The 15,458-nt window shown below is 36.2% G+C and overlaps 1 protein-coding gene across 3 annotated transcripts in view; it reads right to left on the bottom strand.

The window, feature by feature from the left end:
* The window catches only part of LOC121375146, a 71,778-nt gene continuing 56,320 nt past the window's right edge, over positions 1 to 15,458 (bottom strand). For 2 of the 3 annotated variants that reach the window (XM_041502407.1, XM_041502409.1), the window contains 11 exons: positions 15,265 to 15,380; positions 14,092 to 14,230; positions 12,831 to 12,884; positions 11,848 to 11,981; positions 9,457 to 9,591; positions 8,379 to 8,515; positions 7,808 to 7,947; positions 6,933 to 7,055; positions 5,499 to 5,576; positions 3,323 to 3,470; positions 1 to 671 (listed from right to left, as the gene is read on the bottom strand). In XM_041502407.1, the coding sequence (XP_041358341.1) occupies positions 535 to 671; positions 3,323 to 3,470; positions 5,499 to 5,576; positions 6,933 to 7,055; positions 7,808 to 7,947; positions 8,379 to 8,515; positions 9,457 to 9,591; positions 11,848 to 11,981; positions 12,831 to 12,884; positions 14,092 to 14,230; positions 15,265 to 15,380 (1,341 nt within the window). In that variant the 3' untranslated portion in view covers positions 1 to 534. The remainder of the gene's footprint in view (positions 672 to 3,322; positions 3,471 to 5,498; positions 5,577 to 6,932; positions 7,056 to 7,807; positions 7,948 to 8,378; positions 8,516 to 9,456; positions 9,592 to 11,847; positions 11,982 to 12,830; positions 12,885 to 14,091; positions 14,231 to 15,264; positions 15,381 to 15,458) is intronic. The other variant, XM_041502408.1, reaches the window with a different exon arrangement.

Here is a 15,458-nt window from a genome sequence, read left to right as displayed (position 1 = left end):
ATGGCGTACTTGTTGTAAAGTTTATTTCTTGTGAGGTCATGAGTGTATCTGGATGGCGTACTTGTGTGAAGTTTATTTCTTGTGAGGTCGTGTTTGTATCTGGATGGCGTACTTGTGGTGAAGTTTATTTCTTGTGAGGTCGTGTTTGTATCTGGATGGCGTACTTGTGTGAAGTTTATTTCTTGTGAGGTCGTGTTTGTATCTGGATGGCGTACTTGTGTGAAGTTTATTTCTCGTGAGGTCGTGTTTGTATCTGGATGGCGTACTTGTGTGAAGTTTATTTCTCGTGAGGTCGTGTTTGTATCTGGATGGCATACTTGTGTGAAGTTTATTTCTCGTGAGGTCGTGTTTGTATCTGGATGGCATACTTGTGTGAAGTTTATTTCTCGTGAGGTCGTGTTTGTATCTGGATGGCATACTTGTGTGAAGTTTATTTCTTGTGAGGTCGTGTTTGTATCTGGATGGCGTACTTGTGGTGTAGTTTATTTCTTGTGAGGTCGTGTTTGTATCTGGATGGTGTACTTCTGATGAAGTTTATTTCTTGTGAGGTCGTGTTTGTATCTGGATGGCGTACTTGTAGTCAGCGACTGCTTCTTTCCGTCTGCCCAGCTTGCCACGCACGTCTGCCCGTCTCTTGAGAACCATCGCATCATCCGGCTGCAGACGTAGAGCTGAAATAATAAATTATTAATTAAAGCCGCGGACGATAGTTCAGAAGTACATACCTTTTTTCATTTCATTTATAGTGAAACTCGTCAGAAAAGCTGAATTCTTTCCAAACGGACATTTTTCACGGTTCCGTAAAGGCTTTACCCAAGTGAAAAGCCTTGTATACCGGTAGGGGAGTAAGATCCACTTCCATTCTCCTTTAGTTAAAAAACAAGAAAGCAGCAGACTCTGTCAACAACAAATAAAGAACATGAAAAAACCCAACACCTTAAATGAGAATGAACAGGCACAGGTTTCATAGATACCTTTAACAATCAATACTATTACACAACATCAAGGTATCGACAATATTAACAACTGGTTATAAGTGATACTGACGATTTGTGTAAAATATTGAAGAAATCAAATCAGGTTTATTTTTATTGACGATTACACAATAACATCACTGTTGTCTTCATTGGGTGAAAACTTGAGTAAAAGTGAATATATTGCATAATATTACTGATCCCTTGGTGTCCTTAATGGAAGGAATATTTTATTTAACGACACACTCAACACATTTTAATTACGGTTATATGGCATCTGACATTATTAAGGACCACTCCAATAAAGAGAGCGGAAACCCTCTGCCACTATGCAATGGGGCTACTCTTTCCGATTAGCAGCAAGGGATCTTTTATATGCACCATCCCACAGACAGGGTAGCACATACCTTTGATATGCCAGTTGTGGTACACTGGCTGGAACGAGAAATAGCCCAATGAGCTCACTGAAGGGGATCTATCCCCTAGCAATATTGATGTCGATACACCGAGTCGATAACACTGATAGGGTATGGGCCAGTTTGGTATGGTTTTAAATGAGAATCAACATCAACAGTTTTACACAAACCTTTGGTATAATCTTTCTGTGCCCTCTCATAGTGCTCGTATGAGTTTAAACAAGAATCAACATCACCGGTTTTACCGAGTCCATAATATGATAGTGTATGGGCCAGTTTGGGATGGTTTTAAACAAGAATCAACATCACCGGTTTTACCGAGTCCATAATATGATAGTGTATGGGCCAGTTTGGGATGGTTTTAAACAAGAATCAACATCACCGGTTTTACCGAGTCCATAATATGATAGTGTATGGGCCAGTTTGGGATGGTTTTAAACAAGAATCAACATCACCGGTTTTACAGAGTCCATAATATGATAGTGTATGGGCCAGTTTGGGATGGTTTTAAACAAGAATCAACATCACCGGTTTTACAGAGTCCATAATATGATAGTGTATGGGCCAGTTTGGGATGGTTTTAAACAAGAATCAACATCACCGGTTTTACCGAGTCCATAATATGATAGTGTATGGGCCAGTTTGGGATGGTTTTAAACAAGAATCAACATCACCGGTTTTACCGAGTCCATAATATGATAGTGTATGGGCCAGTTTGGGATGGTTTTAAACAAGAATCAACATCACCGGTTTTACCGAGTCCATAATATGATAGTGTATGGGCCAGTTTGGGATGGTTTTAAACAAGAATCAACATCACCGGTTTTACCGAGTCCATAATATGATAGTGTATGGGCCAGTTTGGGATGGTTTTAAACAGGAATCAACATCACCGGTTTTACCGAGTCCATAATATGATAGTGTATGGGCCAGTTTGGGATGGTTTTAAACAGGAATCAACATCACCGGTTTTACCGAGTCCATAATATGATAGTGTATGGGCCAGTTTGGGATGGTTTTAAACAGGAATCAACATCACCGGTTTTACCGAGTCCATAATATGATAGTGTATGGGCCAGTTTGGGATGGTTTTAAACAAGAATCAACATCACCGGTTTTACCGAGTCCATAATATGATAGTGTATGGGCCAGTTTGGGATGGTTTTAAACAAGAATCAACATCACCGGTTTTACCGAGTCCATAATATGATAGTGTATGGGCCAGTTTGGGATGGTTTTAAACAAGAATCAACATCACCGGTTTTACCGAGTCCATAATATGATAGTGTATGGGCCAGTTTGGGATGGTTTTAAACAAGAATCAACATCACCGGTTTTACCGAGTCCATAATATGATAGTGTATGGGCCAGTTTGGGATGGTTTTAAACAAGAATCAACATCACCGGTTTTACCAAAACAATAATATGATAGTGTATGGGCCAGTTTGGGATGAGTTTAAACAAGAATCAACATCACCGGTTTTACCAAGTCCATAATACTGATAGTATATGGGCCAGTTTGGGATGGTTTTAAACAAGAATCAAGATCACCGGTTTTACCGAGTCCATAATATGATAGTGTATGGGCCAGTTTGGGATGGTTTTAAACAAGAATCAACATCACCGGTTTTACCAAGTCCATAATACTGATAGTATATGGGCCAGTTTGGGATGGTTTTAAACAAGAATCAAGATCACCGGTTTTACCGAGTCCATAATATGATAGTGTATGGGCCAGTTTGGGATGGTTTTAAACAAGAATCAACATCACCGGTTTTACCGAGTCCATAATATGATAGTGTATGGGCCAGTTTGGGATGGTTTTAAACAAGAATCAATATCACCGGTTTTACCGAGTCCATAATATGATAGTGTATGGGCCAGTTTGGGATGGTTTTAAACAAGAATCAACATCAACAGTTTTACACAAACCTTTGGAGTAGTCTTTCTCTGCCCTCTCGTACTGCTCCATGGACGTGTACAGGTTCCCGCGGTTGAAGTACATGTGTGCAGAGTACGGACACAGTTTGATGGCCGTCTTGAAGTCGGCCAGGGCTGACTGGGCGTCTCGCAACAACACCTGAAACATTACAGCACACACATAACGAAAGCAGACATTCAGTTTGGCGATTTTTTAATTCAGGAAGGAAATGTTTTATTTAACGACGCACTCAACACATTTTATTTAGGGTTATATGGTGTCGGACATATGGTTAAGGACCACAAAGATATTGAGAGAGGAAACCCACTGTCACCACTTCATGGGCTACTCTTTTTCAATTGGTAGTAAGGGATCTTTTATATGCACCATCCCACAGACAGGATAGTACACACCACAGCCTTTCTTACACCAGTTGTGGAGCACTGGCTGGAACGAAAAAAAGCCCAATGGGCCCACTGACGGGAATTGATCCTAGATCGATCTGGCATCAGTCCAGCATTGTACCACTGAGCTACATCCTGCCCCTTTTAATTTAGGATTCCGCCAGCATTCTAAACATATTTAATACAGATTTTTGGAGATTCGTTGTCTTAATCTTAAGCTATCCTCCCAAAGCACAAAATTCGCGGAAGCATGGAATCATGCTAAATTTACAGCCTGGAAACTATTTCAGTCACAACTGGAATTTGTTATGTCCCTCTTTGAGAAAATGACATTTGTCCGCTGTCATATTTTGAAATCTTTTTATTATGGTTTATTTATTTTCTTAGGTGTGTGTGGATTTATGTAAAGCTATAGCATATTTATTCTGACCTCTGAGCGGACTTCTTTCTGCCATAGGTCAGAGGTCAGGATAAATATTCTTCAAAAGAGAAAACATTTTACTAAAATGTTGAAAAGAGCTTTTTTAAACAATCTGACTGGACTTCTTTCTGCCATACTGGCCTCAGTGGCATCGTGGTAGGCCATTGGTCTACAGGCTGGTAGGTACTGGGTTCGGATCCCAGTCGAGGCATGGGATTTTTAATCCAGATACCGACTCCAAACCCTGAGTGAGTGCTCCGCAAAGCTCAATGGGTAGGTGTAAACCACTTGCACCGACCAGTGATCCATAACTGGTTCAACAAAGGCCATGGTTTGTTCTATCCTGCCTGTGGGAAGCACAAATAAAAGATCCCTTGCTGCTAATCAGAAAGAGTAGCCCATGTAGTGGCAACAGCGGGTTTCCTCTCAAAATCTGTGTGGTCCTTAACCATATGTCTGATGCCATATAAACGTAAATAAAATGTGCCGAGTGCGTCGTTAAATAAAAACATTTCTTTCTTTCTTTCTGCCATATATCAAATGTCAGGTTATGTATAAAAGAAATTGCTTTTCTGGAATCTATGACTTTGAACAAAGGCAAAAGGCGATTCTGGTTGTCAGCCCTCGGTATCATGTTGTATAGTCAAGACAACAGCTGGTGTGAAAAGTACCACTGGTGGTCACTGTCTAAACTACAGATGTAACACATAGAGATTATTATACGAGCTTGTGTATCGTACTGATTTTACAAAATGAGTGTCGGGAATTTTGTATTGCCCGAGCGAGAGCAATACATGAATCCTGACACAAGTTTCATAAAATCAGTACGACTCACACACAAGTGTAATAATTTCTTTATTATTTATATTATTATTGTTGTTTTCTTTATGAATAACAAGACCCAACTCAAATTATTTCAGCCACAACTAGAAGGAGAAGACGAAATGACGTCATATTTCAAATGCACAGTCTGAGCTAGGACTGGAGAAGCAACGTCATGTTATGACGTTGCTTCCCAAATTTACGTCATTACACTTGTTATTACACATGTGCTTCGTATGATTATTATTAACTCGGTTATGTTGAACCATGTGGATAATAACCACCAATACCAGCCTCGGCAGTACAGTGGTTAGTTAAGCTGTCAGCCATAAAGCTGGTACAGGCTCCCATCTACCACCAACCAGCCTTTAATCCCTGTCCTGGACAGACAACCCAGACGTGTGCACAGGACAACATGATTAAAGCTTAATTGGATAATTTTAAGCACAAAAAAAAAAGAATGAAATAAACCTATGGACATCCTTTTTCAAGTCAAAGGATAGAGCGAGAGCACTTCAATAAAACATACTGTATACTCACTTTTGTGATGGCTCGGTTCAGAAAAGCAGATTCATCTTTGGGATTATGTTGAATTGCCTTACTATAATAAACCAGAGCCTGAAAAATAAACATAATCTTGTTAAAATTATTCCATATATTTTTTTAAATTACTGATTAAAAAATCTATTATAACCATTTCATGTTGCACCACTAACGAAATTAACCTATCATGCTAAATATACTGTAAACACAACAATGAATGTTGTTTAAATCAAACAGACTGGAGTTTCTCAGCATCAGATAGTTCTGCCACATCAGGGGTGTTAATGAAACTCAGGGTGGAAGAAGAATCTGTAGTCAACAGCCTTTATAACACTTTTAAAGGTTGATGTATATACGTTAATACACATGCACTTAAACACATACAATGTACATTTCTCTAATTAGTAAACTGATGCATTTTGAAAGTGGAAATCACTTGAACATCATCTCAAAATGTTCAATAAAGTTATTTTGTTACAACAGAATTAATGTTCAAAGAAAATCTTGTTTATCCAGGGTCCTGGGATCAACCCGTCAGCCAGTCCATTGGGCTATTTCTCATTCCAGCCAGTGCACCGTATATAAAATGCTGTGATATGTGCTATCTTGTTTGTGTGATGGTGCATACAAAAGATCCCTTGCTACTAATGTAAACAAAAGTAGCAGGTTTCCTAAGACAATATGTCAAAATTACCAAATGTTTGACATCCACAAGCCAATGATTAATAAATCAATGTGCTCTAGTAGTGTCATTAAACAAAACAAACTTTAATGATGTCACTGTCATTACATAAAAACGGAACATCATTACAACAAATAGAATGTCATGATGTAAAAGAGGTCAAAAAAGGACATTAAAAACTGATTTTTGTGTATTTTAACCAACAGAAGTGTGTTTGTAATTATAAGAATTGTTTGTAATTTTTAATACATTTATCGATGTATAACAGTCATAATTTTAGTATAAAAATCGCTTCACTATGCTACACAGTTTTATACAATTTGTGACTGTTAAGGCTTTATGCACTGATAAACTGACAATAATGACACACAATTCTTTATATAAAGACCTTGACATCAATAATTTTCAAGTTCACTCAGGTGAAATATTTGTTATCAGTGAACTTGAACAATATCATTGTAAAGGCATTTGATGTCAAACAAATTGTTTTTGTTGTATTAGAGTGGGAATCTTTGCCTACTCTGTGGTAAGCAAAAATCCTGTGTTTTCATTAGAGCAGTCTCTGATGGGAAAGAGAGAGTCCAGTGTCTGTCTAGTTCTCTAACGGACGAGTACTCGGACTATTTTAATATAGGTACAACTTTGTCACTGAAATCATGCATATGGCTGTGAGACGCTGGGTTGGATTGAAACATAATGAACAATGTGATGCAGATTTCCGAGTGACTGTTTGTGGCAGACATTCCGACCTGTTTGAAGTGTCTGGTGTGGAAGTACATGTTGGCAGCGTTGAAGTAGGCCAGTGAGTAGCTAGGGTCAAGCAAAATGGCCGACTGGTAGTCCTTCATTGCGTTCACTCGATCGTTCATGAACTGAAAACACAAGTCAAAAAACCTCATTACTATCAACATCACATGACTGTGCTTTCTTCTATCACTAGTGGCAGCAATTTATTATTAATTGTGAACAGAAGTAGGAGAATCGAAATGACTGCACTGGGGATACAAACATGGCATGTACAAAACTGCAAACAAAGTGGGTGAGTTTTTTATGTGCACTTAATGGATTCATGCTTGAAACTGGACAATAGTATAAATTGTAAAAAGTTAGAATTGATGTAAAGGAATTATAAAAAAAATTACTTACTGACAAACCAGAAAATATGTTAAAGGGAATAACTACCGGAAAACACTTTTCACTTGTCCTAAAACTGCAGGGATGTGATAGCCATTCAAAAATAAAAATTAAAATATGCTATTAAACCTCCACCCTAAAATTTATGATATTTAAGTAAAAGTTGTTTAACAATATTTCAGATGAAATACAACTTAATTTGTCAAACATAATTTTTGCTATAAGAAAAAAAAACGTAATCTGAAATCAGATACAAAACTAAAAATCATATCCCTCAACATTGCTTTAGGTGAACAAATGTTTTAGATGAATGGTGAATGGAAATCATACAATAAATATGAACCCCGTTATGCTGTTCCTTGTAGGTAATAAATGTTTTAGATGAATGGTGAATGGAAATCATACAATAAAATATGAACCCCGTTATGCTGTTCCTTGTAGGTAATAAATGATATTATTGCATTCAACTAAACTCAATCTGAACTCTGACCTGGTTGATCACTCCTCTGTTGGTCAGCAGCTCTGAGGTGGGCTGTACCTTGATTGACTGACAGATGTCTTGGAATGCTGCGAATGTGTCACTCATCTGCAGATTGACAATGGCCCGGCCTTCTAGGGCTGGCTTGAATGCTGAAAAACAAAAATGATAAATGTCTTTTATTGCATTCAATTTTATTTTATTTTGTTAAAGATATTCAAATATACAGATATTATGTGACTTTCAGAAAGCTCAAATTCAAGACTAAACTCTAAATCTACACAAACTGAGGCTAGATTCTATGTTTAGTCTTCTAGTGAAACAAAAGGTTTAATAAGGCTAGAGTACAATTTTGCTGAATGAACAACACCTCTAGAATGAGCTGTATTTTAAGGTTCTAAAAGTGTGTTGACAACAAGATAGGGTATCTGTATTAGCTTGTAAAGCTAAAAATGTTAATAAATTCTCTAGACATTAACTGCAAGCTATTTGAATTGGTGAGACATTACAGAAACCTGAAATCTAGACTTTTAATTTTGATAAGGACAGGACATGTTCAGCACCAATGTGTGAACTGACTTACTAGGGTTGATGGCAATCGCACATGTGAAGTGTTGCCATGCGGCCATGAAGCGGCCCGCTACCTGCATCGAGTACGCCAGGTTGACGCGGGCTGCGAGACACACCGAGTTCAGATGTAGTGCTCGCTGGTAGTCACGACTGGAGGAAAGAAAAAACAATCGTTGTACATTGCAAGTACATAATTCATTACAAAAAGAAAGTGATTTTTGTTTACCCACACATTTTAAACAACAAATATTTGGTGTTTAAAAGACAAGAACCATCAGTGCACCACAACTGGCATACCAAAAGCCATGGTATGTGATGTCCTGTGTGTGGGATGGTGCATATAAAAGATCCATTGCTATTAATGGAAAAAAAGGTACTGGGTTTCCTCTCTATGACTGAATGTCAAAATGACCAAATGTTTGACATCCCATAGCCGATGATTGTTATCAATGTTCTCTAGTGGTGTCATTAAACAAACAAATTTATTTAACTTGGTCAAAAAAGAAAACCTGTTGATACCAAAGCAACAAAACAACAACAACAACCCAGCAATGGATCTTTTATATGTGTCTTCTCTTAGGCAGAGAATTACATACCACAGCTTTTGATGTATCAAGGACATCCACTATGATTTACAGAACCCACTACAGTTTGTATTAATTAAAATATCTGAACAATTACAGAATCAAATAATTTAAACCAACACCAGTTGAGAAGTTTTCTTTCCAATACTATTGTAAATTTTATTTATGTTATTAAAATTAATTACAATTGAGCCAGCTTGAAAAAAACATTTGTCCAAAAAAAAGGTACAGAATAGTTAGAAATACAAGTTGTGAATAAAACATGGTGGTTGAAAATGGGAGATAACTATCAAAAACCTCCCTGGCCATCAATGATCTTGCCTCATTATATAATAACTGCATGTACAAGGTTTAAAAGAATATCATTTGAAGCTTTTTCAGGAATTCTATTCTCAAGAATGCACACACAGACATATCAGTGGATAGCTTGTCACTAATCTCCAATGTATAACATAGGACACTGAACACACACGAACATTGACATAGTTAAAAGAAAACATAATTTACCTGGCGAACTTGAGCCCCTGGTCGTGTCCGTAGTCCATGTAGACGTTACCGCGGCTGATGTACGCATCGAGGAAGAACGGCTTCAGCTGGATACAGTGGGTGAACGTGGCCACGGCTTGCTGGAGCTGGCCCAGTCTACAAACACAGACAATGGCTGTCATCAACAGTCCACAAGTCATCACACTAAAGGCACTGCAGTTTCTCTACTAAATCATTGACAGAGAATTAACTAGGTCTATCCGCAATATGAAATACTTTCTCATGAGTGGCCATTCGATACCATTTATCTTACAACAAGTAGTTTTAAAACGTATCTAAAGAGTGAAAGTGAGATGGATATGTTTTTAAACAATAAGCTGTAAGATAAATAGTATCTAATGGAGACGAATGTAGTATTCTATTTCTTACACATCTTGAAAAACCAGTTTTTTCCCCCAACGAAAACATATTTACAGGACTCAGGAAGCAATTAACTTACGAGTCCTACTGTAATCAGTTTCAGGTTAACCCACATGTCACACAACAATCTATTTCAGATGTCCTTACATCATTGGATGGTATGGCTCTGGTCACCGGGTCATCATCATGGAGAAGCCAGTCACAAGTCTTAAAAGTTATCTCCAACATATGTTGGGAGACGATATTCATCAACAAATGGTCATCTCTTACACGGGTGTGTAAAAAAGCAGTTTTTCTACTAAATGGCCTAACTAAATCATCAACTGAGAATTAACTAGGTCTATCTGCAATATGAAATACATTGTGGATGTACAGAGGATACTACATGAATGGCTGTTAGATACCATTTATCTTACGTCGAATTGTTTTAAAACATATCTAACAAATGAAAATGTTTATAAATCAGTTGTAAGATAAATAGTATCTAACAGACACAAATGTATTGGTATTCTATTTCTTACATATCTTCATAAACCAGGAATAAATAAATTTAAACATCTTTTCCAACTAAAACTTGTTTACGGTCCTAGCATTTCAAATTAACTTATTCATTACAAACAAATCAGTTTCAGGTTACCGTATATCTTCGCCTGTAAGTCGATCTCGGCTATAAGTCGAGTCCCTAATTTCAAGCCCTGAAAACGTATTTTTTTATTGACCCGTTTATAAGTCGACACATGAAAAACTACTTATAAATATTGAAATATTTCTTATTTTCAGCACATGAGAACAATAATATTTGAACAAAAGAAAATTATTTTACAAACTTCGGTTTTCACGTTTTGTACATCGCAATATGATCAGACTATTCCAATCAAACTATCATTTTTAATAGCATCAAAACGAAATATTCCCTTAGTAGAGAGTAGAGAGTGAAAGCTGTTTGACTGTTACTGTATAGTATTGTACAGATGGTTTTGTGCACAGACAACTTTATTTATAAACACTGACAACAGATCACTACGATAAAACTGAAAGTATCACGTTTTGCCGCCATATTAATACATGTAAGGAGGATAACTCTGGAAAGTACACTGGTTTTTGTACCAAATGATGTGTGTCCCTATTGCTCTAGATAAGTGAACTGCAGAGATCAGTCTATTTTAAGGGAAAGCTTAGTAATATTCATGAAGTTAATCACCGCCAAAACATTGTTTGAACAACCATTAATGCCAGTGACCAGATTTCAAAATAAACTCAGGCAACAGGTAGTTAGTATTGTTTACATTTTTACTATTAGTTATGACTGTTAATTTAACTAAGTGGACTGTTGTCTTGGCATGTGAGTGAGATCGTACGCCTTTTCGCATAACCAAAACCGTTCTAATGCCAAAAAAAATAGGTTATAAAAAATAAATGTGTCAAATTAACATATTTGAGTATAAATACATGGCATACTTCAACAATAAAACTTGTAAAATAATCCCCAAAACAGTAATATTTTTTGGTGAAATTTTTTTACCCTCTTATAAGTCGACCCCCCAAGTTATAAAATAATTTTTGGGTGAAAAAAATTCGACTTATAGGCGAAGATATACGGTACCTTATTCATACCTTAGTAATTGGTTTCGATTGTACTTTTTTCATTGGATGGTATGGCAGTGTCATCACCTAGGAGCAGCCAGTTATATGTCTTTAAATTATTATCACATATGTGTTAACAGTATGTGTTATCCTAAAGAATGAATGATGTTCTTACCAAAGGGTGTGTAAGAAACCTAGTTAATTCTCGGTCAACAAAATATTGCTGAAAACATATCATTTAATTTGTCCACAAAGGTCCTTTATTCAACCTGCTACATATGTGTAGTCTTTACATCCCATCTGTGATCAATATTCAGTATAAAACTGAATTATGGCCAAGTAGCCTGTCATTATTATGTCTTGCTATCTGATGTTTATTCAGATAGCCGTGTTCTGTGGATCACTTACTTGTGGTGGCAGAGTCCGAGGGTGTGGTAAATCTTGTGGTCATCGGAACTCAACTTGGAAGCCAACTGGAAGTCATAGAGAGCGTTTCCGTAATCCTTCTTCTCAAAATACAGCAGACCTCGATTGATGAGCACCTGCAGGAATAATAAAATTAATAAAATAATAAAATAAATAAAATAAAATAAATAAATAAATAAATAAAATAAATAAAATATCAATAATAAAACAAGCATTCTGAGAGTACTGCTAAAGCAATACATGTCCCCTAGCAGGCCCAACAAATGTTCATATCTCCTATATTCATTGGCCATAACTGTGAAAAATGGATAAATCGCCATTAGAGTCAAACTTCATTTGTAACAGTACGTGATAAAACTATACACACAATTTCAGCTCAATACATCAAGGCATTGTGAAAAGAACATCCATAACTCTGTCAAAAATGGATAAATCGCCATGAAAGATGAATTTTATCTGTAACAGTGCATTATAAAGCTATACACAAAATTTCAACTCAATATCTTACGGCATTGCGAAAAACATCTGGAAAACTACATGTATATGTGGGACAAACAGAAGCACAGAGATGAAACCTATAGCCCTTGTTGGAACAGCTACCAGCATCAGTTACTGATCAATACAAGGACAAGCTAATAGATAATGACACTGCAACAGCAAAATCTAGAAACTGACATGTAGAACCTAGATTCCGTGATTTCAACCCAACCGTTTACCTGAGACTGAACACTGTCAGATCACAGTATGACAACAGCAAAGTCTAGAAACTGGCATGTCGAACCTAGATTCCGTGATTCAACATATTCCATCCATCAAAACCCAATTGGTGACCTGAGACTGAACATTGTTATATGACAGTACGACAACAGTTATTCACTCTGCTGCAGTTTTATGTGAAGAAATAACATTACATCCAAGGTATTATTAACCCATTTAAAGTATTTCCGTGTTAAAAACGTAGATACCTTTAGCTTGAGGTCGTCTCCAATCAGCAGAACTATCCCATAATCCATCAGTGCCTAAAACAAACCATGTTATTTTATTCATCACATGTAATATGAAAAATAATCCCACTGAAATACAAGCTTATTTACATTTTAAAATATCATTTTAAACAATAGTACCAGGTAAACATATTTCATTTCAGGGCTCACCCTGCCCCAACCAAATTAGCCAATGGCTAATTGTCATACAGTGTCTACAACATTTAATATTTGCCTAATACAATTTTTTTTAATTAGCCTTGACTAACAAAATTTGCAACATACATTCAGATTACTGAAAACTATTATAAGATTTAAAACACACTTATTTATATATTAAAATATCATATTAAATAATGCAATCTGATTAAAATTAGCTCTACTGGTCTACCAGTAGATCTAACAATTTAAATATCAACCAATTACACTTCGCCTTTTATAGCGTTATTAGGGAGCATACAAATTCTAAAAATATTGGGCGAGACTATTTATGCAATAGGCGAACTTGTTGGTCTATTTCAAAACAGGGGGAAAAGAGCAGTAATAAACTCTGGATTGTATACTAGTATAAACAGATTTTATGGCTATACCATCACAGGTTTTTTTTCCGTCTTGAAACAAATTTTATATTGAAATTAGTTTCCGGCATACTTCGTAATTCACCAAAATCATTTTGTATACCCCCGGCATAATCCTGAATGTTTTCAAATTCTTTTCAAATCACTGACATGATTTTGCAAGTAATGTTTTGATTGGTTGAATGAAAGGTCAACTAAACACGAGCTCCAATGGGGTGCTGTTAGATCCACAGGTAATAGTAATTAACCAGTGGAGCTAATTTTAATTAGATTGTAAATAATGGTACATAAACTTTTGTTTTGTTTTAATATAAATTCAAATTGTTTGACACTACTATTAAAAATATGTTTGAGAGATCTCTTTATTAGTAATTTTGAAAAAATATTAAGGACAGGTTTTATGAAATTTCTGAGTTGTATAATCTGTAAAAAAAATTCATTTGTCAAGTTTAAACATAAAAATCAAAATCCAACAGTATTTGAAAAGTCTTAGATGATCAGTAAAAACAATAATTAAAATTTATGAAACGAAAATCAAAATCAAGTTGGGTTTATTTTATGACTCCAAGCTTGAGCCTTTCAAACCTTGGGGTCATGGTACTTATGCATTAGACAGAATAATTTATGAAAATATGTGGTAATACGTTTGTACTAAAGCACATTACCTTGTCGTATTTTTTGCTCTCCTGGTAGCAGACCGCGCGGTTGAAGTAGGCGAGGGCGCATGTGCTGTTTATCATCGCGGCCTTCGTCAAGTCAATCACTGCCAGGTCGTACACACGTATGTGGTATTTCAGTGCTCCTCTGTAATAGATTTAAAACAAAAAGACGTATAGCAGTGGATTAGCAAATGTGTGTTTCGAGGAGTATATATCGTGAGACAAGCAGATTTTTTACAGTCTGAAGTAAGTTCAGTTGAAAGGAAAATTATTATTTTACATAATTCATAAAAATTTACACTGTCATTTACAACCATTTTTTACCTTAAGAGACATAATGGGGATTAATTTCGTTTGACCCCTTTTCCCTTTATATATAGATAAGACTTGCTTATGTGCTGCAAAAATTGCTACAAGCCCCTGTGTTTTAAACTACAGCTAATACATATATATATCATTATTACAACACAGTCTAAAGAGCAAGTGAGAAAATCCATTGCTATCACATAGGCCACAGCTATCTAATAACAGCAATTATTTCTATCTCATAAATAGGACAGCACATACCATAAATATTCATGTACCAGACTGGAGATATTCAGAAAACCCCACTGAGTTCTTGGAGAAAAATGAATTCTATTACCCATAACACCTCAAGCAAAATACCCCACCACTGAGCTGTATTCCACTACCATTGATGGATGGATTATGTAGCATTACTTGTATGTTACCTGTATATAACCTCTACATTACCTGGACATCTCAGCATTACCTGTGTGTTACCTGTACATTACCTGTATTTTACCTGTACACCTGAGCATGTTACAGGTCTGGGCCTAATTTCACGAAATATCATAAGCCGAGTTTTGCATGTAAACATAAATCCACACAATTCTTATTACTATCATATTACAAGAAATATAGTTTTAAGTACACATATTTCAGTTTCTTTTGTCATTAAAATGCTCCATCTTCCGTAATGATGCAATTTTCTGTGTGAAATAGATACCAAACATATGTAAATACATGCCCGGTAGAACTGCTAGTCGCAGATGTAAACTTATGAGATTTAGTGAAATTGTCCCTTGTACAATTACCTGTACACCTGAGTATTACCTGTACACCTGAGTATTACCTGTACACCTGAGTATTAGTATTACCTGTACACCTGAGTATTACCTGTACAAATAAGCTCTGACACTGTTGGGCTGCAGTTTGATGGCCTCGTTACAGTTCAGTATTGCCTTCGTATAATTTCCTTTCAAACCATAGTAACATGCCCTACTGAGGAATATCTGAAATAAAACAGAACACCAACATAAAAAAACCAACGAAAAAAACCCCAACCCCATCAATACTAATTTTATAAATTT

The sequence above is a fragment of the Gigantopelta aegis genome, chromosome 6 (genome assembly GCF_016097555.1).
Source record: "Gigantopelta aegis isolate Gae_Host chromosome 6, Gae_host_genome, whole genome shotgun sequence".
NCBI classification, from domain to species: Eukaryota; Metazoa; Mollusca; class Gastropoda; order Neomphalida; family Peltospiridae; genus Gigantopelta; species Gigantopelta aegis.
This window is presented reverse-complemented; position numbering and strand designations above follow the sequence as displayed.